General features: G+C 44.7%; 1 protein-coding gene across 1 annotated transcript in view; it reads right to left on the bottom strand.

The window, feature by feature from the left end:
• The window catches only part of LOC114660455 (serine/threonine-protein phosphatase 2A 55 kDa regulatory subunit B beta isoform), a 201,691-nt gene extending 181,103 nt beyond the window's left edge, over positions 1-20,588 (bottom strand). Inside the window, exons 1-2 of the mRNA XM_028813154.2 lie at positions 20,472-20,588; positions 20,301-20,378 (exon numbers count right to left, since the gene is read on the bottom strand). Coding sequence (XP_028668987.1) covers positions 20,301-20,378; positions 20,472-20,481 — 88 coding nt within the window. The 5' untranslated portion in view covers positions 20,482-20,588. The remainder of the gene's footprint in view (positions 1-20,300; positions 20,379-20,471) is intronic.
• Between the last annotated feature and the right edge of the window lie 3,485 nt (positions 20,589-24,073).

The following is a 24,073-nucleotide window of genomic DNA, read 5'->3' as shown; positions in this document are numbered from 1 at the left end:
CCTTGTGTCAAGCCAATCTTGAACAAGAGACAGCGTCAGAAGCATCTCGCTTGGGCTAAAGACAAAAAGGACTGGACTGCTGCTTTCTGATGAAAGTAAATGTTGCATTTCCTATTGAAATCAAGGTCCCAGAGTCTGGAGGAAGAGAGGAGAGGCACAGAATCCACGTTGCGTGAGGTCCAGTGTAAAGTTTCCACAGTCAGTGATGGTTTGGGGTGCCATGTCATCTGCTGGTGTTGGTCCATTGTGTTTTCTGAGGTCCAAGGTCAACGCAGCCGTCTACCAGGAAGTTTTAGAGCACTTCATGCTTCCTGCTGCTGACGAACTTTATGGAGATGCAGATTTCATTTTCCAACAGGACCTGGCACCTGCACACAGTGCCAAAGCTACCAGTACCTGGTTTAAGGACCATGGTATCAGTGTTCTTGATTGGCCAGCAAACTCGCCTGACCTTAACCCCCTAGAAAATCTATGGGGTATTGTGAAGAGGAAGATGCAATACGCCAGACCCAACAATTCAGAAGAGCTGAAGGCCACTATCAGAGCAACATGGGCTCTCATAACACCTGAGCAGTGCCACAGACTGATCAACTCCATGCCACGCCGCATTGCTGCAGTAATCCAGGCCAAAGGAGCCCCAACTAAATATTGAGTGCTGTACATGCTCATACTTTTCATGTTCATACCTTTCAGTTGGCCAACATTTCTAAAAATCCTTTTTTTGCATTGGTCTTAATTGATATTCTAATTTTCCGAGATACTGAATTTGGGACTTTAATTAGTTGTCAGTTATAATCATCAACATTAAAAGAAATAAACATTTGAAATACATCAGTCTGTGTGTAATGAATGAATCTAATATACAAGTTTCACTTTTTGAATGGAATTACTGAAATAAATCAACTTTGTCATGATATTCTAATTTTATGACCAGCATCTGTATTCATACACACTAGAACCTCTGGTCACAAACATTTCCAAACACGTACAAATCAGGTTCCGATCAAAATGTTTGCCAAAATTTTGCATCTGTTCACGACCACACGCTCTGGTGGCAAACAAAAACACTGGCGGCCGTTTCCTTACACGTGTTCATACGCGCCAGTGATTTCCCATTCTCCATTTTCCATTTTCTTTTGTTTGCGCATACAGGGCCTAACAAAGTAGCTGATGTTGCAAAAGGAGTTACAGTGTTAACCAAGCAGAGGCCTCAAGTGCTGGAAGAGGTGGAAAAACTGCTGCTAGTGTGGCTGACCGAGAAGCAACTTGCAGGGGATATCGTAAGCGAGGCAATCACATGCGAGAAAGCTGGGAAGATTCATGGCAATTTGCTGAAAAAAAAAGCCTTCTTTGAGTGACGCAGGTGAGGAATTTAAAACCAGGATGGTTTGAAAAGTTTCGCAAGAGAAGTGGCATTTAATTTTTTTTTGCCTCTGTTTAAAACTCATAAAAAAAAATGTTTACGGTAAATGGTTCCTAAGGGTCTAACGCCAACTCATACAATGTTAGTTTTCTCAGCGTTATTCAATGTTTTTACATTTAGTTTACTATTACACTGTGCATTCTATGGTATAATTAACTATTTTTGTGCTAAAATTATTATATATATATATATATATATATATATATATATATATATATATATATATATACACACACACATACAGTTTGTATTGTCTGGAATGGATTAATTGTATTTATATACAATCTTATGGGGAAATTATGTTCAGGGAGCGACCAAATGGGGTCACATCCAGACTTTTGGAACAAATTACAGTCATGACAAGAGGTACTATCATATATATATATAGATCTAATTATGCAGCTGTTGGACTGACAACCGTCTCCCCGCCATTTCGGAATGCAGGGCAGGTGCTACCATCTATCGGCAACAAAAAGAATTTTAAGTGCAATCTCTCTGTGCAGGGCAGGTGCTGTGAATTCTCTATGTAATAAACTTAAGTTATAGCGTAATGAAAATTGCATAATCCTGCCCCATGAAACCCAACAGACAGATGTTCAGGACACACGTTTAAAAGCACTAAACAGAATTTTAATCCTTTTCTTAAATATAGTGCCCCAAAGCACCACAATCACCACAATTCACAATAATCACAATACTACAATTCTCCTCCCAGCAGCTCTGTCACACTCCCTCCCAACTCCAGCGCTCTCTCTCTGCTGGGTCTCGACCAGTCCTTTATAATCCTTGACCCAGAAGTACTCCTCGTCTTCTTCCGGGTCAAATGACACTTCATCAGTTATTAAGCAGCCCAGAAATACTGTGGGCTTCCATCCTCCTGACTCGAAAGCACTTCTGGGTTGTAGGGAAAGTAGGAGTCCCCAGGTCTTTTATGAGCTCCCCCTGGTGGCACCCATGGCACCCAACAGGGCTGAGGAAACTGACTCCATGTCGCAGGATGCCCTGAGGGAATCCGGGGTACAGCTACCATCCAGGGGAGCTGCCACCTAGTATTCTGGGGGAGGCAGTGTCCTGGAAAGGCTGCCTTCCTCCACTCTTCCAGTTCGGGGACCTCTTGGCCGGATTGAGCTGCCAGCCGTTTATCACATTATATTTACATATTATATATATATATATATACTGTATATATTTATTTTATATACACATACATACACACATACATACATACACATACCCACATATACATATACACACACACTAGGGCTTTGCCCCCTGCTTGTTTAAGTCGCCCACCCCACCCCCCAGGTACACTACGCACTAGCCCCTTTATGTCCCTGCCGCTCGAGTTGTGAAGGGTTTGCTGAACACAAAGGAGATGCGGACGGATCAGCTGCTGCCCAGCTGCATGTTCTGCTTGTTGCACTGCGCGTCGGTCATTTAAAAGTCTGTACAGCAGGTGGCCTTTTGTCTCACGGGACGTCAAAGTGTCTTCCGAGATTATAACCAGTAGTCAATGTGCATGCTGGCTGCCAACTGAATAGTCAATAAGCTACTCTTTGGGGTTCATATCTTTGTAAATGTGATTCTGAAGGAGTCACCAGTCATGAACCTCACCACACGTCACTGCAATGCAGTTTCCTAGTAAACACTACACATAGCCCACCCAAAGCAAACACACAGGTCTGACAACAACAGACTCCTCAAATAACAGACTGGAGTCCTTCCAATGTCCCGGCAGCAAAACACCTGGCAATGCTGTGGCAAACATGTGGAAGGGGTTGGTGTGAGAAACCCCTGAAGTGCTGAATGTAATCCAAACATCTTCAGCCTCACCAGCTCCCGTCCCAGATCTGCGTATGACACAAGTTTGGGTTTGCCCAACGTCCTGCTGTGGCAGGTCCCTCAATCAGGCCACCACTTCCACACACTTATCTTACAATTCCTTCATCTTCCAGATATTGGCAGACTGGGATCCATCCATCCATCCATTTTCCAACCCGCTGAATCCGAACACAGGGTCACGGGGGTCTGCTGGAGCCAATCCCAGCCAACACAGGGCACAAGGCAGGAACCAATCCCAGGCAGGGTGCCAACCCACCGCAGGACACACACACAAACACACCCACACACCAAGCACACACTAGGGCCAATTTAGAATCGCCAATCCACCTAACCAGCATGTCTTTGGACTGTGGGAGGAAACCGGAGCGCCCGGAGGAAACCCACGCAGACACGGGGAGAACATGCAAACTCCACGCAGGGAGGACCCGGGAATCGAACCCAGGTCCCCAGATCTCCCAACTGCGAGGCAGCAGCGCTACCCACTGCGCCACCGTGCCGCCCCAGACTGGGATCATGAATAATAATGCATTGCTGCCATCTGCTGGTTGGAGGTTCAAACTTCACCTAACGTAATTTGAATTTCTTACACTACAAGAATGAATGATGCATTTCTATTACTTTAAAATGTTTAGTAAAGACTGTCAAATACGTTTTTCCTTTAGGTGCGGCTCCACGTGGAAAGGCAAAAGAAATGGTGCCAGTTATTATCTTAACTGTTGTAAGTCAACTTAGAAAAAGACATGCAAAGTAATAATAATCTTCAGTGCTGATAGAATATCAGTTATGATGATATACGTCCCTCCTAAAATGTGAATTTACCAGTGAAAAGATTTACTGTAAAGATATTATTTTTTGTAAAAAGACTCCATTCATCCGTTTACTAAACGCGCTTTACCCTGCGCTGGTTACTAGGGTGTTTTACCGTGTTAGCCATTATGGATGTAGTGACAAGTTAAGCAAATAAAAAAAAAACATAAAATGGACAGATGACAAATAAACAATCAAATGCCAGGTAAGCGCACTGCGCCATAAATCCTTCGCAGGGAATCGAAAAGCAGCGCCGGTCCGCATGGACTCCGAGGGGCGCGTCTTGAACCGGACGACCCTGCGCGAGTTCCGCCTGCCATGAATTTCGCTCTCGTCCACTTGGCGAAAACGTAAGAGCGATTTTGAAATGGACGGCTGATGGCAATCCACTACTTGTTAAGGAGATCGATGCCAAGCCTCTCCAGAGCTGTCAGTCCATGGACGATTGCCCACCAGGCTGCCCCGTAAATCCCTCTCGTTTGCTCGGCGCTGTTTTCTCAGTGAAGGCTGCAGCTCATCGACAGGAGCGGGCGCTTCGTTACAGAAGGCACTCAGTTAACGAGCAGACGGACTCCTTTAGAAATTTCTGCTGCGGTGGGCTGGCGCCCTGTCCGGGGTTTGTTTCCTGCCTTGCGCCCTGTGTTGGCTAGGATTGGCTCCAGCAGACCCCCGTGACCCTGTAGTTAGGATATAGCGGGTTGAATAATGGATGGATGGATGGTCCTTTCTGACTGCGCCCACTAAACTGAATTCCTGCTATTTTGCCCACAGCGCTGCCACGGTGGCATTGCTGTGCGTGTTTGTCATCACGCACCCCGAATCTCAAAAGGCAGCGTGGAGAAAAGGCTGAAGAGATAAAACTGCTGAAAATAATCGGCAAGTAAATTCCAAATTAGCTCCTCTACAAACCTAAAACCAGTTCTAGGATTCGACAAGTTAAATGAAGTCCGATTACCGGCAGGGTTTAGTCTCTTGTTAGTAATGTGGCTGGAATGAAAACCAACAGACTTTATAGCACCTTTCCATAGTCGACATGTCAAGGCGCTATACAAGCTATTTCCATAAATCTCAGGTCATAAGATTCCCTCAAAGTCACACAAGGAGTCATTTGCAGGGTCAGACTTGACAATCGTAACCGACCCCCATTATCTGGTTCCGGTTACAGTGCTTTGGAGTTTTACAGTATGTGAATTTCCCCTTGGGATTAATAAAGTGTCTATCTATCTACAGCGCGCAGGCCTGCTCGGATAATGTAAACATGTCACTGGATATTCCAGCAGAGGGCGGTAGTGCTACAGAAACGACACGAAGCGCTCGTTAACCACTCAGGCATCAATCTGTTATTATAATTTCAGAAGGCGGCATCGTGTCAAAGAGTTTGGTGTGTTTGCAGAAAGTGGCCAGTCCTTTAAACCTGTGACTTGTGACTCGTCCCGGGACACTTTTTTTTTTTTTTTTTTTTACTATGTCAGTATCTTGTAGCGGCGACCCGAAGCGACCGTCTTCGCGACACACTTCGCTACCCAGTACCATTGTAAACAACAGCAACTGGCGACCCACCGGACAGCGGGTGTTCACCCAGTGGCACTGAGCCAAACGCACCATCAACTCTGATATACAAAGTATCGGTGATGAACACCCAATTTACAAGCTTGATTCATCCAGAAAGATTTAACAACAAACATTGACAGCATGGCGATTTACCTCACACGGTGCTCTTCACTTTATTCCTCAAGTTTCAAAGTGTTGCGACATGTTGACTCCAGAGACTCGGGTTCAACTCCCAGCCAGTCCCTCTCCGTGTGGGCTTTGTCTGTTCTTCTTGAGCACCCGTAGTATAAATACGGTGGCCGAGACGTGCAGAGAGTATGCGCGTTTCTAACAGAACACGGACGTCGTCCACGGGGTAAAGGAATGGGCGGCAACAATTTAAAAAGAGGCGTGGCAAACACACGAAAAGAGAAGGGGTGTGTTTAAAATTCTAAAGAAATATTTTATTTTAAAAAGGCGGCCCATGAAAGATGTGCTGTGCCAAGTGGTTTCTTTCTCGCTCTCATTTAGCAGGCAGTGGTTATTATTACTACTACTACTGCTGGTCACCCCGAATGATCCGGGTTCAAATCGCGTCATGGCTCTTGGCTATTTCAATATGCCAGAGTGCACGTAGAGCTAATTGGACACTCACACGGTGTGAACGTCTGTCTGCATTTGGGTGCCTACAATAAACAGACGGTAGAACAGAAGGTTCTACAATAAACCTCACTTATCGAAGAATATCCAACCCGCCATATCTATATATATATCGCTATATACGGGCAACACAGGGCCAACAAGGCAGGAAACAAACCCCGGGCACTAACAAACCCACTATGTGGACTGTGAGAGGAAACCCACGGAGAGAACATGCAAACTTCACGCAGGGAGGACTAACTGCGATGCAGCAGCGCTACCCACTGCGTCACCGTGCCGCCCTTTCGAAGAATATATAAATACGCAAATAAATTCTGAAGTGTGACAATAAATATTGTATATAATGAGAAAACGAGTATAAATAACAATACGTTTCTGTTGCATACAAGTTGTTTCTTGTTGCTTTTATTTAAGTATTCCCTCACGTATTTATTTCAGTGATCACGAAGCACACCTTGAAATGACGGCTGTCATTTTGAGAGGGCGGGCTCTAGTAAGTACTGTGTTTTGATTGGTGGATCGTCACTGGCGCGCATAACAGAGATGCTAACAAGCCACAGGATTCCTAAAGCAAGTAAAGCTCAGGGTCGCTCAGGGGTCGTGAATGGGCAGTCTGAGTTGGACGTGAGGGCATGAACAGGTGTCTCAGAATTCCCGAACAGAATACCCGAACTTATCATCGTCAAAGTGGTCTGCTTCTTAAGTATCTGCTATAGACGATTTACTTTCACGCTATCGACGGTTTACCAATCAAGACCCCCCGCCCCACCCTCTATTTGCTAGAGCCCCCCGTCTCCACTTTAATGGGCGAAAGTGGCAGATTTAACTTCAAGTGGCATGCAATGTTGCTGAAATAAATAAATGAATAAATATGCAACTAAAACATGTTTTGCGCATTTATGCCCACTTATCATTTTATTATAAGTTGTCACATTTCACAATATGTTTATTTATTTGTGTATATTTAACTAGCTCTGCTACCCATCTAAGGCGGGTTGAAATCTAAATAATCAATGTAGACCTTAGCGTTCACATTTGTAGTGCACCATCTGTTGAAATGTATTTTGTAATGCATGCAGTAATAAAATGCATTGTAGTTGGCATTCCAACAGGTGGTAAATCACAAACATTTGTAGTGATAAGCTGCACTACTACAAAAGTTTGTGATGCACCATCTGTTGGAATGACAAATGCAGGGCTGGCACCACCACTAATGAATTAAGCATTATCCTAAGGCACATATCATAAGAGGGGGAAAAGCACAGATTCAGGGGTTACCTACCAAACAGTCATTTGGCACACTAATAAGCACAAAATAACCTGGCACCAGCACTGAGACAAATGTAATGCATGTGTTTCTGTTAAATGACAGTTGGTAGGGGATTTGTGATGTGTCATTTGTTGGAATTACATATGCAATGAATTTTATTACTACAAATGTTTGAGTTGGAATGATAGAGGAATAGCGACAGCACAGACACCCAGACACTTATTAAGAGTGACTAGCTGTGCTACCCATCCAAGATGGGTTAAAATCAACGTAGACCTCAGCCTTAAAGTTTTCAGTGCACCATCTATTCGAATATATTTTGTAATACATGTAGTAATAAAATGCGTTGCAGTTGTCATTCCAACACATGGTGCACCACAAACATTTGTAGTAATAAAATGTATTACTTCAAATGTTTGTGATGTGCCATCTGCTAGAATGACAAATGCAATGTGTCACTGTTATATGCCATTTGGTATGGGATTCATAAAAATCAGTGTTAATGTTTGTGTGGTGCCATGTGTTGCAATGACAAGTGTGACGCATTTGTCTCTATTATATTGTGTGCAACTGTATGGACACTCAAGATACTTTGCGTTTTATTAAGGTGGACTAGCTCTGTTACCCATCTAAGACAGGTTGAAATCTAAACAATTAATATCGACCTCAGTGTTAATTTTTGTAGTGCACCGTCTATTAGAATTTATTTTGAAATGAATGAAGTAATAATAACACATTGCATTAATCATTACAATACAATACAATACAATACGATTTATTTCTGTATAGCCCAAAATCACACAAGAAGTGGCGCAATGGGCTTTAACAGGCCCTGCCTCTTGACAGCCCCCCAGCCTCGACTCTCTAAGAAGACAAGGAAACCCTTGTAGGAACAAAATGGAAGAAACCTCGGGAAAGGCAGTTCACAGAGAGACCCCTTTCCAGGTAGGTTGGGCATGCAGTGGGTGTCAAAAGAAGGGGGTCAATACAATACAATACAATACAATACAATACACAGAACAGAACAAATCCTCAATACAGTATAAAAATAAAAATTTTACAAGTACAGACCAGAATTTAACAGTAGACGATATCACATAATAGGATTTGGATTTGTTCAGAGTCCTGGAGACCTCAACCATCAACCTGACTCCCCCATTCGGCCAGTGCTGGGCCAGCCAATCCAATGAAAGGGCCCCTCTACCCCACGATTCCTGTGATCCTCCATCAGGGATAACTTTACCTTCGACAGGCAAAACAACTTGGCAGGTGGGCCGTGGGCACCAAGTGCCACATTTGAGTACCGAGAAGAGAACATTCCAAAATATGGCACCTGACAAACATTTCTAGCAATCAAATGCATTACTGCAAATGTTTGTGATGTGCCATCTCTTAGAATGATAAATGTAGTGTGTCTCTGTTATATGTCATTTGGTATGGGATTCATAAAATCAGTGTTAATGTTTCTGAGGCACCATCTGTTGGAACAATATTTTTTTCTATAGCACATTTTCTTACAGAGATGGAGCTCTAAAAATGTCAAAGAAATAATTCCATAAAAACAAATCAAAATTAGAAAATAATAATAATTAAAAAGTCACAAAAATGCATTCATCTGTGTTTACATAACATACTGAACATATATAAATACTTTTAAAAGTAGAGTCCTTAAATACAGTATTATATCATGTTTTATGTCCCTAAAGGTGAGCTCCATGATAAGGTGTGATGACTTCTATTAACTCCACAACTCTCGTCCTCTGTGGTTCACCACCATCGATGACCTGATGATTCTACGTGATGTTCACTCTTACTCCTGGCACGCTAACAGAAGTTCTCCGTAGCTGGAAATACCTGATGCTGAGCACTGATTGGTGTCATGCATGTGTGTCAGAGGACCTCCTCGCGAGTTCTGTCAAGGTGTGTAATTACCTGCCGAGACTAAAGGGGGTGCTGTTGCTGTCTTCTCCTTCTTTCCCTGCAGTGCCAAGAAGCCACCCAGTGAAGCCAATTAGCTCCGCCTCTTCCCGTCCTGCTGATATAAAGCCCGGGCGTCTTGGAAGGAGGTGTCACTTATGGCCTGAGCAACACGTAAGACTGGGGTCCCCTAAAGACAGACACCTCAGATATTTGGGCCTACACATGCCAGTTCCATTATTTTTTCTTTATCATTTTCTTGTCTTCAGGTGAATAAAAGTGATGACCCTGTTGGCGTCCCAAAATTTCTTTGGCTGTCCAGTACTGTTATCCCTGCTACTCAGCCACACTGGATGGTGACATTGCTTGTTTCTGAGGACACTAGTGGAAATATGAGAACCAGGAATTGTGGGAAAATGTTTAAAGCTAATTGTTACACTTTGATTTGTATTGAATTCTGTATTTATTTTAGGCCATTAAGATTAGGGTCAGGGTGCCTTGGGAATCCTGTGGCTTGTTAACACCTCTGATGATCCACCAATCAAAACACAGTACTTGCCAGAGCCCACCCTCCCACCTATTTCAGGGCCTGAGTATACTGTAAGTACAGTATATGATTACAATATAGAGGGTTACATGTTTAAAACTCACATATTGTTGGCACCATCACTGTAAGCTACCTGGCAGACTGGTATTCTATGCCACGTAAAATATCTTTTTTTATTACCATTCAAAGACTGTCTGGTTTTTTTTCATTAATTGTCACATAGACTCAATCTTTTCACAAAAAAGTAGAATGCAAAAAGAAAAACGAAAGAAGCCCACCAGTGCAGCCCAGTGCAATGTGTCTGGCAGACAAACTCGGCCCCCCAAAGCTCTTGCCGTTGAGCGCTGACCCATTCGCAGATGTCCTGCGTGGTGAAGAATCGGCGAGTAGTGAGATTGCGAGTTTTGGTCTTTGCTAGTTGGGTCACGTCGGCTTTGGTTCTGCAGATTCAGGACAGACGTCGGCACACGGTCAGGTCGGCTTTCAATCCCTTGCAAAGCAGAACTGAGACCCCTTAAACGGCAGTGTGAATGGACCCTTGGAAGGCTGTGGAGTGTCCCCCCATTCAGAAGATAACCCCCCCATATTGAGACCCAAGGAGGATCCCCCATACCTTCTAATTTGATTCATGTTTGATTGTCATTAGACTGAGTGGCTCAAAGCTGGGGGACCCCCCCCCTTCCCAAAACAACTTACGGCTCACCCACCCACTTTACAGTTTACTGGCAGGTGGTATGGACTTTTCAAATCATTTTCACCTTTGACATTTCTTTTTTCGAGCATTGCCCCCCCCCCCACTGTCCCCCCAAATTAATTATAACAATTAACATAAATGGGGTGCTGGATGTGTACGTAATCCCTACGGCTCACACGTTTTGTTATTTCATAATGTGACAACAAAATGCCACCTGAGGTGATTGCTGTGTAGCTGGCACTGTATGTGACCACACCACGTGAAAAGTTTGCCCTGTGCACTCGTGCTTTGGAGATCACTTTGGATTGAAGGGCTCGCCTCTACAGTTGTGTCCATCTCTGCTTTTCACCACACAAGCGTCCACCGAGAGGGTCTAGCCAGTGTGGCTCTACACAGGAGCGCCCCCTGGTGTCCACGAAAAGCAACACTGGGCTCATCTGCACCATCATAGCGTCACACTGTGAAGCCTTTGGCGCCTTGTTGTTTAGAGGCATGCAAATCTCCGCATGAATATTAATGAGCAGCTCAGATGGAGTGAATATTTTATTAATTGATTAAATGTGGAGCTGAGAAGTGGAGCTGGCATTTTGTCAGATACGCTTCTTTTTAATACCAAATACCTAAGAGCGAGACACTGGATTGATTCCATGGACCACCCTGGAGTTGTTACCCCGCTGCCGACGTGCCACAGAGTAAATGAATTACAGTTGAAGACCCACTCAACGTTTGCATGTTCTCCTCATGTCTGCGTGAGTTTCCTCCGGGTGCTCCGGTTTCCTCCCACAGTCCAAAGACATGCAGGTTAGGTGGATTGGTGATTCTAAATTGGCCCTAGTGTGTGCTTGGTGTGTGGGTGTGTTTGTGTGTGTCCTGCGGTGTGTTGGCACCCTGCCCAGGATTGGTTCCCTGCCTTGTGCCTTGTGTTGGCTGGGATTGGCTCCAGCAGACCCCCGTGACCCTGTGTTCGGATTTGGTGGGTTGGAAAATGGATGGATGGACCCACTCAACTTTGTGACACCCTAATAAGAGAGGACAGCCTGTGGGCTCAAAGCAGGACCCACATGGAGGCCACCAGAGCCACATGAGTGACAGAGAAGGCTGGATTGGGAGGCATGAAGGGGGCGCTACTGAGCAGTGCAGGAAGCCTGACTGGAAGGACTCTAAATTAGTCACATCTGAATGGAAGTGTCCTGAGGTGGCCTGGCATCCTGTCCAGGGTCTGTTCCTACCTAGCGCTCAGTGTGACCCAATGGGACTGGCTACAGAAAACGGACAGGCAGATTGATGGAAGGATGGATGGATGGACAATCTGGTAGTGCCCACCATCTCAAGGGTATTTTCAGTATTTCTGCAATACAAACATGAACAGAACTGATCAGGGTCACACAGTCCAACAGGGCCATAGTCTTTATCTTATATAGCTCCTTTTCTTAGTGAACCCCAACCCCAGGGTGCTTTATGGGTAATATTTGCAGTTTTGGTATTTATATCATTTGAGTTCTTTCAGGATAAATGACCCCCTTAGAGTCCATGTGGGGGCTTAAACTGAAGCCCTGCCATTGTGTGTATATAGTGCCTTTCACGGTGAACACAACTCCAGGGGGCTTTGCAAGGACACTTCACTTCAGTTATTTCTGTATTAATGCAATGGCAGCCATGAGAGGTGAACTGACTCAAAGCAAATCAATGAAGCGAACTGAACCTGCAGCCGGGGGGATTTACTGTATATAGCGCCTTACCAAGTGAGCCTCCTGAAGGACTTTACGAAATACAGCCTAGCTGTTTGCATATCTATGCAATGTGACCACTGACAGGTCAGGCGAGTTCACGGGGGGGAAAATGAATTAGTGATGGGAACTGAACCTGCAACCTTGGGAGTGTATATAGCGCCTTACATAGCAGACTTCCCCAAGGGACTTTACAAGTACTGTGCAGTTATTTCCATATTTCTGTGCTGACAGGATATAATAATTAATAAGGGCCACAGTGGGCATCTGTAGTGGGAATGGAACCTGCAACCTTAAGGCTATATAGCACCTTTCCATAGTTGACATATCAAGGAGCTTTACAGGCCCAGTACAGTTGTTTCCATAATTCACAGGTCCTAACATTCCCTCAGCGTCATGCATGGAGTCATTTGCAGGGTCTGAACTGAGATTATATAGCACCTTATATAGCAAACATCCCCTTGACTGTACAGTACAGTTGTTCACATATTTATAAAATGTAAGCCATGACAGGTGAATCAGCAAATCAATGCTAAGAACTGAACCTCAGCCTCTTGAGCCCATATAGCGCCTTACATTATGAACATTCTGCTTGTACAGCACCGTTATTTCCATATTTCAATACTACCAGGTTAAAAGGTTCAATGAGGGACACAATGGGAATCTGTACTGGGGATGGAACCTGCAATCTTAAGACTTTATAGCACCTTTCCATAGTCGACAAGTCAAGAAGCTTTACAAGTACAGTACTGTTGTTTCCATAATTCTCACATTATAAGTTTCACTCATTTGTAGGGATTATAAGGGCAGCCTGAAGAATTCATATAGCGCCTTACACACTGAACATCCCAAAGGAATTTATTGGCACAGTGCAGTTGCTTCCATGTGTATGCAATGTGAACGACGACAGGTGAAGTGACAACAGGGGGATCAAAGAGTCAGTGGTGGAACTGAACCTGCAGCCTTGTGAGTTTATATAGTGCCTTACATAGTGCAGTTCACTAGTTTCCATCTACCTGTCAGGTCAGGTTATAATATTCAGCATGGGTGTCTGTAGTGGGGCCTGAACCTGTGACTTTAAGACTTTATAGCGCCTTTCTATGGTCAGCCTTGTAAGGGACCTTACAGGTACACTACATTTGCACCCATCATTCTGCACTTCAGGCACTGTCAGGTGACACGATTTAACAGAGGGAGTCATGGCTGGCACTGAGGTGGCACTCTTTGGGGTTCATACAGTGCCTTTTGAAACGTGAAACACCTCCAGGGGTTTTATGAGCTCAGATTCTGTGAGGATCACACCGGCAATGAGCAGTGGGAATCGAACCTGCAGCCAGCTCAGGTTATATAGCTCCTTACAATAGTGAATATGCAATGTGACTTTACTTGTACGGTACAGGTGTTCCCATAATTATCAGGGTGTCACAGGTTGTGTGTTGATTAGCAAATTATGCAAATAAGAATTACTAGTGACAATAAGGATGCAATCAGCCTATTTATTATATAGTGCCTTTCCTATCTGTCTTTCTTTCATTTACTGCTATTCTGTTGATCTAACCAACCTTATATAGTGCCTTTCATATCTGCCAATCTATATGTCACTAATTGTGCCATCAGAGAGTGGTGATGTGTTACAGTATGTGTTAATTAGCACATCAAAGTAAGAATGTCACAGTGCTGTGTACATGTGACAAAAAGGACATTATAAACCCTAGAATTGAATGTCATGAGTGCTGTCGGTGTATCTGATTCAGTCAGAACAGCAGAAACGAGTCGGCGGTAGGACTGAGCCAAGAACCACTTTTAGTTTATATAGCGCCTTTCTATACAGTAGGAGTATTGGCAGGTTATGTGAGTCACTCGGCATTGACTAAGGGATGAATGAAGCCACCACCCTGTGGTTTTCAGCCTTTGCCCTTGGCAATCAGAAGGCCACACTGTCCATGAAGAGACGTTAACTTACTGGCCAAGGGGTCAATCATGGAGTAAAGGGCAGGACCTCTGGTTTGATTAACCATCTCCACAACCACTAGGAGGCACACTTGAGTGACATGGTGACAGTTCTTGTAAGAGACTGAGCCAGGGGTCTTGTGGGTTCCAGTCCAACGAGTTAACCACTAGGTGGTGCAATTGAGACCAGTGGTAACTGTATTAGAGATTTGTAAGGCAATACCCTCATCTCCCAGCAGATGGTGCTGTTGTGCTCAATGGAATTGTTCAAATGTTCATAGCACTCACCCCAATCATCATCATCATCATCATCATCATCAGATATTTTCAGATTTCCAGGATTAGCTCAATGCAATTTCTCATCCAAATACTTGTATGTGAAATCTGATTGTATCCACCACCCCGCGTCTTGCTCATGCAGGGTCCTGGACCCTCAGTGTTCTCTCCACACCTTTGCTCAAGTGTCTTGTGGCTTGAAGTCTCTCAATGGTTGATTTTTTGCAAGGTAATCTAAACGCTATGTGAACTCGCACATCTCCCTGTTTTGGAGGAGTCGTCATGATCACAAATCATGTTCAGTATTTATATAAGTTACAATTTAGCACTTTGCCCATTGAAGAACATTTGGAAATGAATGGGATATTCAAGGTGTTGAGCGTTCATTGTTAGTATCTTTTAATTTTGTCCTTTGGTGGTTCTACTGTATGTGTGATTTTTTTAATGGCATGAATCTGCTGAGATTTTATCATTTCTCAACCTAGAAGCCTAACACATGAAGTGCTGTGCCTGTCCCTTGTCAACTCACGGTCATCTCCTTCCTCGGCCATCCTAAAATGCCCTGCTGTCATTCTTCTCTTTCACTGCTCCTTCTACAAAACTCCAATGATCTCTTGTTATGTCACGATCACAGCCTACACATTCATACCACCGTCTCCACCTCACACCAGTACAACACCATCTGCACTTATTTTCCCCAACTCAGTAAGCTGATCCCACTCAGGGTCCTTCCTGAGAGAGCTGGCAAGACAAATTTAAACAGGAAAGTCGAGTGGCTCTTGGTGCTTTAAATGCTTCATCATCTTTCTATTTGTCTCTCATGCACACACACAGAGACACGCACAGAGACACACACACACCTGCTAGGAGACTTCTCAGTTTGACCCCACCCCTTTGACAGCATCTCCATCCCTGGACCCGCCCCTTAGTGATTGTATTCCAAGACCCCGCCCCTTCTCACAGGATGTGTATGTTTTTCTCTCTCTCACTCTGTCTAGTCCAGGCCCCGCCCTTCTGACAGTGTATGTGCGCCTTTTCTCTCTGTCTCTACCCCTGAACCCACCCTTTAGCCCCTGTATCCCAGGCTCCACCCCTTCTCACAGTATATGTGTGTGTGTTTGTGTGTGTTGGTCTTTTGCTCTCCCTCTCTCTCTCAGATCCCGCCCCTTAGCATCTGTATGACAGATTCCACCCCTTTTGACAGGATGTCTGTGTGTTTCTCACTCTAGTCCAGGACACGCCCTTATATATATATGTATGTGTGTGTGTTGTCTTGCTCTCTCTTTCTCTCTCTCCTAAGCCCCACCCCTTCTGACAGGATATACGTGTGTGTGTGTCTCTCTCTCTCTCCCACAGCCCCTCCCCCTTTTCAGTATCTCTCTCCCAAGCCACACCCCTTCCAACAGGATGTGTGTGTGTCTCTCTCTCTCTCTCTCTCTCTCCCCCACCCCTTTTCAGGGTCTCTTTCAACTCTGTATCCCAGGCCCTTCTTGGTGACACGTGTGTTTGTCTCTCTCCCAAGCCCCACCCCTTCTGATGGGACATGTGTGTGTGTCTGTCTCTCTCTCTCTCTCTCTCTCTCTCTTTGTCTTTATCCCACAGCCCCAGTGTCTCTTTCATGCCCCACCCCTTCAACTCCATATCCCAGGCCCTGCCCCTTTTTGGTGGCACGTGTGTTGGTAGCTCTGCAAAGCCCCACCCCTTCTGACAGTGTCTCTGTCCCAGGTCTGTGTCAATCCATCAGAATTTTCATTGGATAAATGCAACTGGTTGAGACAATAAGTGAGTGACTTGGGTCTAATCAGCCGGAGACTGAGGGGGGTTGTCTAAGGAGGGTCTAATTGGACCCCATGACAGAAAATATTGAGCAAAATAACATAAAATGTGTAAGTAAAAACATACTGTACATTTATTGGGAAATGCAACACTAAATAAATAAAAATAATAATTAAATGTGTGGCGGCACGGTGGCGCAGTGGGTAGCGCTGCTGCCTCGCAGTTGGGACACCTGTGGACCTGGGTTCGCTTCCCGGGTCCTCTCTGCGTGGAGTTTGCATGTTCTCCCCGTGTCTGCGTGGGTTTCCTCCCACAGTCCAAAGACATGCAGGTTAGGTGGATTGGCAATTCTAAATTGGCCCTAGTGTGTGTGTGGGTGTGTGGGTGTGTTTGTGTGTGTCCTGCGGTGGGTTGGCACCCTGCCCGGGATTGGTTCCTGCCTTGTGCCCTGTGTTGGCTGGGATTGGCTCCAGCAGACCCCTGTGACCCTGTGTTCGGATTCAGCGAGTTGGAAAATGGATGGATGGATGGATAAAATATGCTTTCTTTCTTTCTTTCTTTCTTTCTTTCTTTCTTTCTTTCTTTCTTTCTTTCTTTCTTTCTTTCTTTCTTTGTGCATTGATTTCTATGACACTGAATGCACAAAATATGCATTTAAAATGAAAACTGTCATTTTTCACCCGTCAAATTAGAGAGGGCGGGCTCTAGCGTGTCATGTGTTTTGATTGGTAACTCTGCTGATCCAGCCATCCATTTCCCAAATCCCAGGGCTGTCTTAATGCATGGGCACATTGGGCAGTTGCCTGGGGGGCCAATAATGCTGTTAAGATGTCCCTGCCAAACCCCCTTATCCTGAGGAGGGTCAAAGGGCAGCTGGAGTATGTCTCAGTAAGCACAGGGCACAAAGCTGGAACAATCCCTGAATGGGGTGCCAGCACATCACAGGGTGAACACACACACATCAGGTGCCAATTTAGCTATGCCAGTCCAGCTAACCTGCATGTTTATGGACTGGGCACAGAGAGAACATGCAAACTCTGTGCAGTGAGCACCCGTGACTTGAACCCTGGTCTTTAACTGCAAGTCAGCGGCGCTATCACTGCGCCACCATGCTGTCCACGTCTACTGCGGAGACTTCGTTGAGTTGTCTTAGCGTCCTCATTGCTTTCATTTTAAAGCCTTAGCCACTAGGGGCTGCCACATTTTCTGTCTGTCGACCTTTTGTTTATAAGACAGGAAGATTAAATGAACTGGCGATGCTGAACTGGCACTGGTGTGTATGTGGTGTGTGTGTGTGTGTGTATCTGTGGTGTGTGTGTGTGTTCACCCTGCGATGGACTGGCAGCCTGTCCAGAGATTATTCCTGCCTTGTGTTTTAAGCTTGCTGCAATTGGCCCCATCTTCACCACGACCCTGCCCCAGATAAATGGGGTAAGAAGATGGATGGATGGGCTTTAATGAATTCTTCTCTGTAATGATGAACTCCACCACAGTCAGTTCCAAGCCTGGATGAGAAAGGAGGAAGGTCTGGTGAGGGGCCAGCTACTCAGGGGCGTTGTTAGGATTGGAGGAGATCAGGGTCTTAGCCCCCTCTGTGCTCTTCGCGCCCTTGAAGCTTTGCAATCGTCAATCCACCATATAAAATCGATCAGGAACGATCAGGGGGGAAATGAAATAAGACAGGGAGAAAGATCAGGGATCTAAGAATATTAATGTAAGACATCACCAAAAAATATCAGGGGCTGGACGTCATGTATCGGGAGGGGGGTGTTCGTGGGGGGGGGGGGGGGGGGGATTACAGACTCCAACATGACGCCACTGCAGCTGCCCTTTCCCATAACACCTTGCAAGCTACAGATTTGTCAACAAGTGACACTCGGGACATGGCAGGTCTGGAAGGAGATGGACCTTCAGCAAGACGCTCGGAGGTGAAAGTCAGAAACACCCGAAAGCCTCTCAGCCGACGGCCATCCTTTCAGCCCGCGCTATACCACCATCATCGGTCCTTGGAATGGAAGGACCTCATGAATGAAGCTGCAGTCGCCAAGATGAGGAATTACAATCTCACCATATTAGAGAAAAGTCTCTGTAAAGAAGACAATCACACAATCTCAAGGCAGCCCACTTGTTCTAAAAATCCACAACCCGTCAAGCACAGGATTTAAAAATGACAGAAGAAGCAGGATATTTCTCTTGTTCTGCTTCTTCTTGCCTCTCACTGAAACTTTGGAACAAGCGATGGATTCCAACGAAATGCCATTTCGACCGCAGGCCTCCTCCACACCCGAAGCTGATTTGTAAGTCATGACGGATCCCGGCAGATTTCAAGCTTTCGCACCTCAGGACGCCTGAATGTCAAAGTAGACGCCTGCAGAGACTGTCAGCTCAGCCAGCTGCGATTTTATTTGGATTTTTTTTTCTCTGACATAACCCCCCCCCCCCCCCCCCCCCACTCATCTTTAAAACCACCTCCAGTATTTAAAGAGATAATATTCCTCACTGCCCCCTCCATCCGCCCATTTTATAACGTCAAAGGGTTGTGGGCAGCCGCGGTGTTTTCAAGCATTTCGGGTGGAAGGAGGGCCGACCTTGGGCAGAATGTCAGGGCACTAAATAAAAAGTTAGTGTAAGGTTCGATTTATTCGTTCTTATTAATCCGTTACTCCGTTTTTTGAAGCCCCGTTTAACAGCCTAACAGCGATGAACGCGCGGTGTGGTGACCGGAAGCGCGCGGCCTCGGAGGACACGCCCCTAGCAACGCGAGATGCGGACCTAACAACTGGAGCCTGCGCGGCGCTCACACTCCGAAAGTTTCAAATGCTGACATTATGTGACCCTGAGAGAGTCACTTCACCCGCCTGGGCTCCACTTGAGGAAAAAAAAAAAACAAAACAAAAAAAAAGAAATGTCCGTCAATTGTCCGTCAAATGTTGTTAGTCGTCTTCTCTAAAGGCCGTTAGTTAAAGTCCTGACCCACCCCAATACATTTAACCGTTTTTGAGACAAACATGTCCGCGGCGGTCAGGTCCCGTTCGAGATTTCTGCTCTTCATCCGCAGCCTTGCAGTATGTCAGACAATATGTGGGTCACCAAACCCCACAAGGGTTCGGTCGGCAGAATAAGGCCGACATGAGCGCCGCGTCTTCCCGCTAGCTGAGTGCCAGGAGGCACACATGACGGTATTTGAGGGTCGCAGAGCATGCAGGGTGAAGGGTCTGACAGATCATTACAAGAAAAACAATTTGGCGGTGTAAACCTGATGAGCCTAGGGTTTCCATGGAAACGATCAAGGTTTAGGGATTTAAAAAAATATATATATCAAAGGATTGTCACAAGAGTCGCCAAAGTGCCCCCGGGGTGGCCCTTTCTGTCCTTTCGCCGTCCTTCTAACTTTTCTTTATTTCTTATCCACTATTTGAACCCACTTGATGCCTGTGTTGACGTTCGCATTTGTTAAATTAACTTCATAGCTATAAGGTGGCGCAGCAGTATACTCGGACTGAATGTACGGTTGGAGTTCGCGTGTGCTGAACAAGATGCCACCGGGCTGACAAGTTAGATAGGAGCGAATTTATAAATTGCGATCATCAAGTTCACGTCTCTCTGAATTATTGTACGAGTTGCGTTTGATGGATGGATGGGCAGCCTTTAAAGCAAGTAAATGAACACTGAGAGAGATCAAGCCATGAAGTGTTGATCGAGCGCCCGCCATGGCACCCTGAACGCTAAAGAAAGTCGATCCATAGCCAACACAAATTAACGAGCCAAAAAAACTACAAGATTAGCCCTCATTAAGTGGTCACCGCACACCCACAGGAATATCTCGGACACAGAAAGTTAACGGGAAGAAGTCTTGACGTTAAACGTCGGGTCAGACGTACCTTCGGTGACGTTGAGCTCCTCGGCGCCCTTCACCTGTGAGAAGCGCCACTGCAGGTCGCTCGAGGTGCCCCCGAGTCCTGAAGACGTAAAGTAACAGAGCAAAACAATTAGGACACCCGGCGTAACTCCACAGCATGGCGTGCAAGCAAGCAGAGCGTCGCGCGTCTTACCGGCCAGCATCGTCCGAGCCTGACGAAGAGGAAGCCTGGAGCAGAAGGTGCGCCGCCGCCGCCTGTCAGCACACGAGGCGAGACGGAGATGCGCTCACAGCGCGCTCGTCCGCTCATCTCAAAATGGCTGGCAGCGCTCACCTTGTCACCGCGCAGCTAAAGAAGCCCTTCTGCCCCTCCGTGACGTCATCCACGGGCAGGAAAGGTGCCAGCTAGTAGATCAGGCGTGGGCGCATTTCGACATGCCGCCTCCCTGAACTCATTCAGTCAAGAAGTGAGACGTACGTGCCAGCCTCCGTCCTCCAGCCGTGCCCAGATTTAAAGGCATGCATGCCAATCTTTGGGACTGACTGGGCACACTTGCTTATCCTGGGTACTTGTTTAGCTTGGTTTCCATATCTTAAAATTGTGAGACCCTGTACATGCCAGCTTCCATGAGACCTCAGCTGTGCTTATTCTGGAATGGCACATGTATCAGCTGGTAGAATCATGGCCAAGGGGCACCAGGGGATGGTGGGGTTGGGAGCATGTTGGTAAAGTCCAAAAAATCCAACAAGTACCATAATACCAAAGAGCGTGGGTGGGGGGCTTGACATGCTATTTGCAGGGCTTCGCTGGCTAATTGACCCCCTCTTTGAACTCCAAACGAACCTCAGGGCTCAGCCGCCCCCACCCCTCGCCACTCAATAATGTTATATTTAGAGGAGTGTGACATTATAGTAGTGTGGTGTAGTGGATAAGGCTATCTATCTATCTATCTATCTATCTATCTATCTATCTATCTATCTATCTATCTATCTATCTATCTATCTATCTATTATATAGTGCCTTTCATCTATCTATCTATCTATCTATCTATCTATCTATCTATTATATAGTGCCTTTCATCTATCTATCTATCTATCTATCTATCTATCTATCTATCTATCTATCTATCTATCTATCTATCTATTATATAGTGCCTTTCACATCTGTCTATCTATCTATCTATTATATAGTGCCTTTCATCTATCTATCTATCTATCTATCTATCTATCTATCTATCTATCTATCTATCTATCTATCTATTATATAGTGCCTTTCACATCTATCTATCTATCTATCTATCTATCTATCTATCTATCTATCTATCTATCTATCTATCTATCTATCTATCTATCTATCTATTATATAGTGCCTTTCATCTATCTATCTATCTATCTATCTATCTATCTATCTATCTATCTATCTATCTATCTATCTATCTATCTATTATATAGTGCCTTTCACATCTGTCTATCTATCTATCTATTATATAGTGCCTTTCATCTATCTATCTATCTATCTATCTATCTATCTATCTATCTATCTATCTATCTATCTATCTATCTATCTATCTATTGTGCCTTTCACATCTATCTATCTATCTATCTATCTATCTATCTATCTATCTATCTATCTATCTATCTATCTATCTATCTATCTATCTATTGTGCCTTTCACATCTATCTATCTATCTATCTATCTATCTATCTATCTATCTATCTATCTATTGTGCCTTTCACATCTATCTATCTATCTATCTATCTATCTATCTATCTATCTATCTATCTATCTATCTATCTATCTATCTATCTATCTATCTATCTATCTATCTATCCAAAGGCTCTTAAAGGCCAAATCACTCTGCCGTGTGGAATGTTTAGCGGGTCAGTCGTGAATCACAGAAATAAAAGAGCAATTATTCATTGGGTGGCTCAACTTTGATTAGCTGACAACATGAAATATTTATTCAGGCATGTGTGCTGTGGGATCAGCTGTGCAGCAGATGTCAGCTGTGGCCGTTTAAAGAAACCGTCACCAGCGTCTGTACAAGTGCCAGCAACAAAGACCCCCGAGGTCAACACCACACTCTTATAAAAGTGCAATCTGTCTGAACACCCAGATGTAGACATGAAAGGTGCTATATAATGGACAGATATAAAGGCATTATCTATTAGATTGGAAGACAGACAATGCACTGTATAATGGAGAGACAGATATGAAAGGCATCATATAGGAGAGTGGAAGGTGTGAAAGGCACTATATGACGGGTAGATAAGTGTTAAAGGCACTTTGCAATAGAAAGCTACTGTAGATGGGAAAGTTATGTGATAATGGACACTGTTGATATATATATAAGGAATTATATAACAGATAAATAGATACACATGAAAGGTGCTATATTATGAATAGTTACTTGCAAAAGGCAATATTTAATAGATTGGAGTTTATGAGAGGCACTATATGATGGACTGACAGCTATAAAAGACATTATGTAATAGACAGGAAGATGGAAAATCACTATGTAATGGGGAGATACATATTAAAGGCACGTTTGATAAATAGATAGGTGCTGTAGATGTGAAAGACACTTTCTAATGTGTAGATGTAAAGGTATGATTTAACAGATAAGTGGATGTGGAAGGCACAATAGGATGGAGAGATAGACATTACACAAACAATTTAATAGATAAGAACTGTAAGTGTGAAAGGCACACTATAATGGATACATATACATATACAGTATATATATATATACTGTATATATACACACACAATACAATTTATTGTTGTGCAGCCCAAAATCACCCAAGGAGAGCCGCAATGGGCTTTAACAGACCCTGTCTCTTGACGGCCCCCCACCCCAGCCTTGACTCTCTAAGAAGACAGCAAAAAGCCCTTGTAGGGGGAAAAATAGAAGAAATCTCTGGAAAGGCAGTTCAAAGAGAGACCCCTTTCCAGGTAGGTTGGGTTGTGCAGTGGGTGTCAAAATGAAGGGGTCAATACAATAAAATACACAGAACAGAACACAAGTCATCCTCAGTACAATACAATAGGACAATACAACTATCGCAAGTGCGAAGCAGAATTCAACAGGAGATGACATCCCATAATAGGATTTGGATTGGTTCCGAGTCCTGGTGACCTCAGCCATCAAGCCGCCTCCCCCTATTGGCCATTTCACAGCTGAGTCAGTGCTGGGTCAGCAAATCCAATGAAAGGACCCCCTCTATCCGACGATTCCTGCAATCCTCCACCAGAGATGACTTCGCTTTAGGCAGGCAGAACAACGTGGCAGGTGGGCAGTGGCACCAAGTGGCACATGTAAGTACTGAGAAGAGAAACAGAATAGGTGAGAGTCAGTAACAAATTAGAACTGTCATGTTACTTATGTTTTAGTGCTAATGACAGTCTGTACAGTTCATCAGCAGCTCTAGTCAGGGTGTGCTAAACTGAATTGGTGAGTCTTCAGCCGGGATTTGAAAGCTGAGACTGAAGGGGCATCTCTTATAGTAGATGGCAGACCACTTCACAGTTTGGGGGGGGGGGGGGGGGGTCCTGTGGCTAAAAGCACAACCTCCCACTGTTATTATATATATCAGCGGTTCTCAATCTGTGGGGCGCACCCCACTAGTAACAAAGAAGGGGGCTCGAATGTTGCCATATGTGGCGTAATTTCGCTATTCATAGGGAAATTTTCAACTTGTAGTGGTGTATCGGCAGCAAAAAATATAGGAATAAATTTTATTAGGGTTTCAAAAAAACATTAGGGGGGCGCAATTAAAACTGTTATGAAAACT

This window comes from Erpetoichthys calabaricus, chromosome 11 (assembly GCF_900747795.2).
Source record: "Erpetoichthys calabaricus chromosome 11, fErpCal1.3, whole genome shotgun sequence".
NCBI classification, from domain to species: domain Eukaryota; kingdom Metazoa; phylum Chordata; class Cladistia; order Polypteriformes; family Polypteridae; genus Erpetoichthys; species Erpetoichthys calabaricus.
This window is presented reverse-complemented; position numbering and strand designations above follow the sequence as displayed.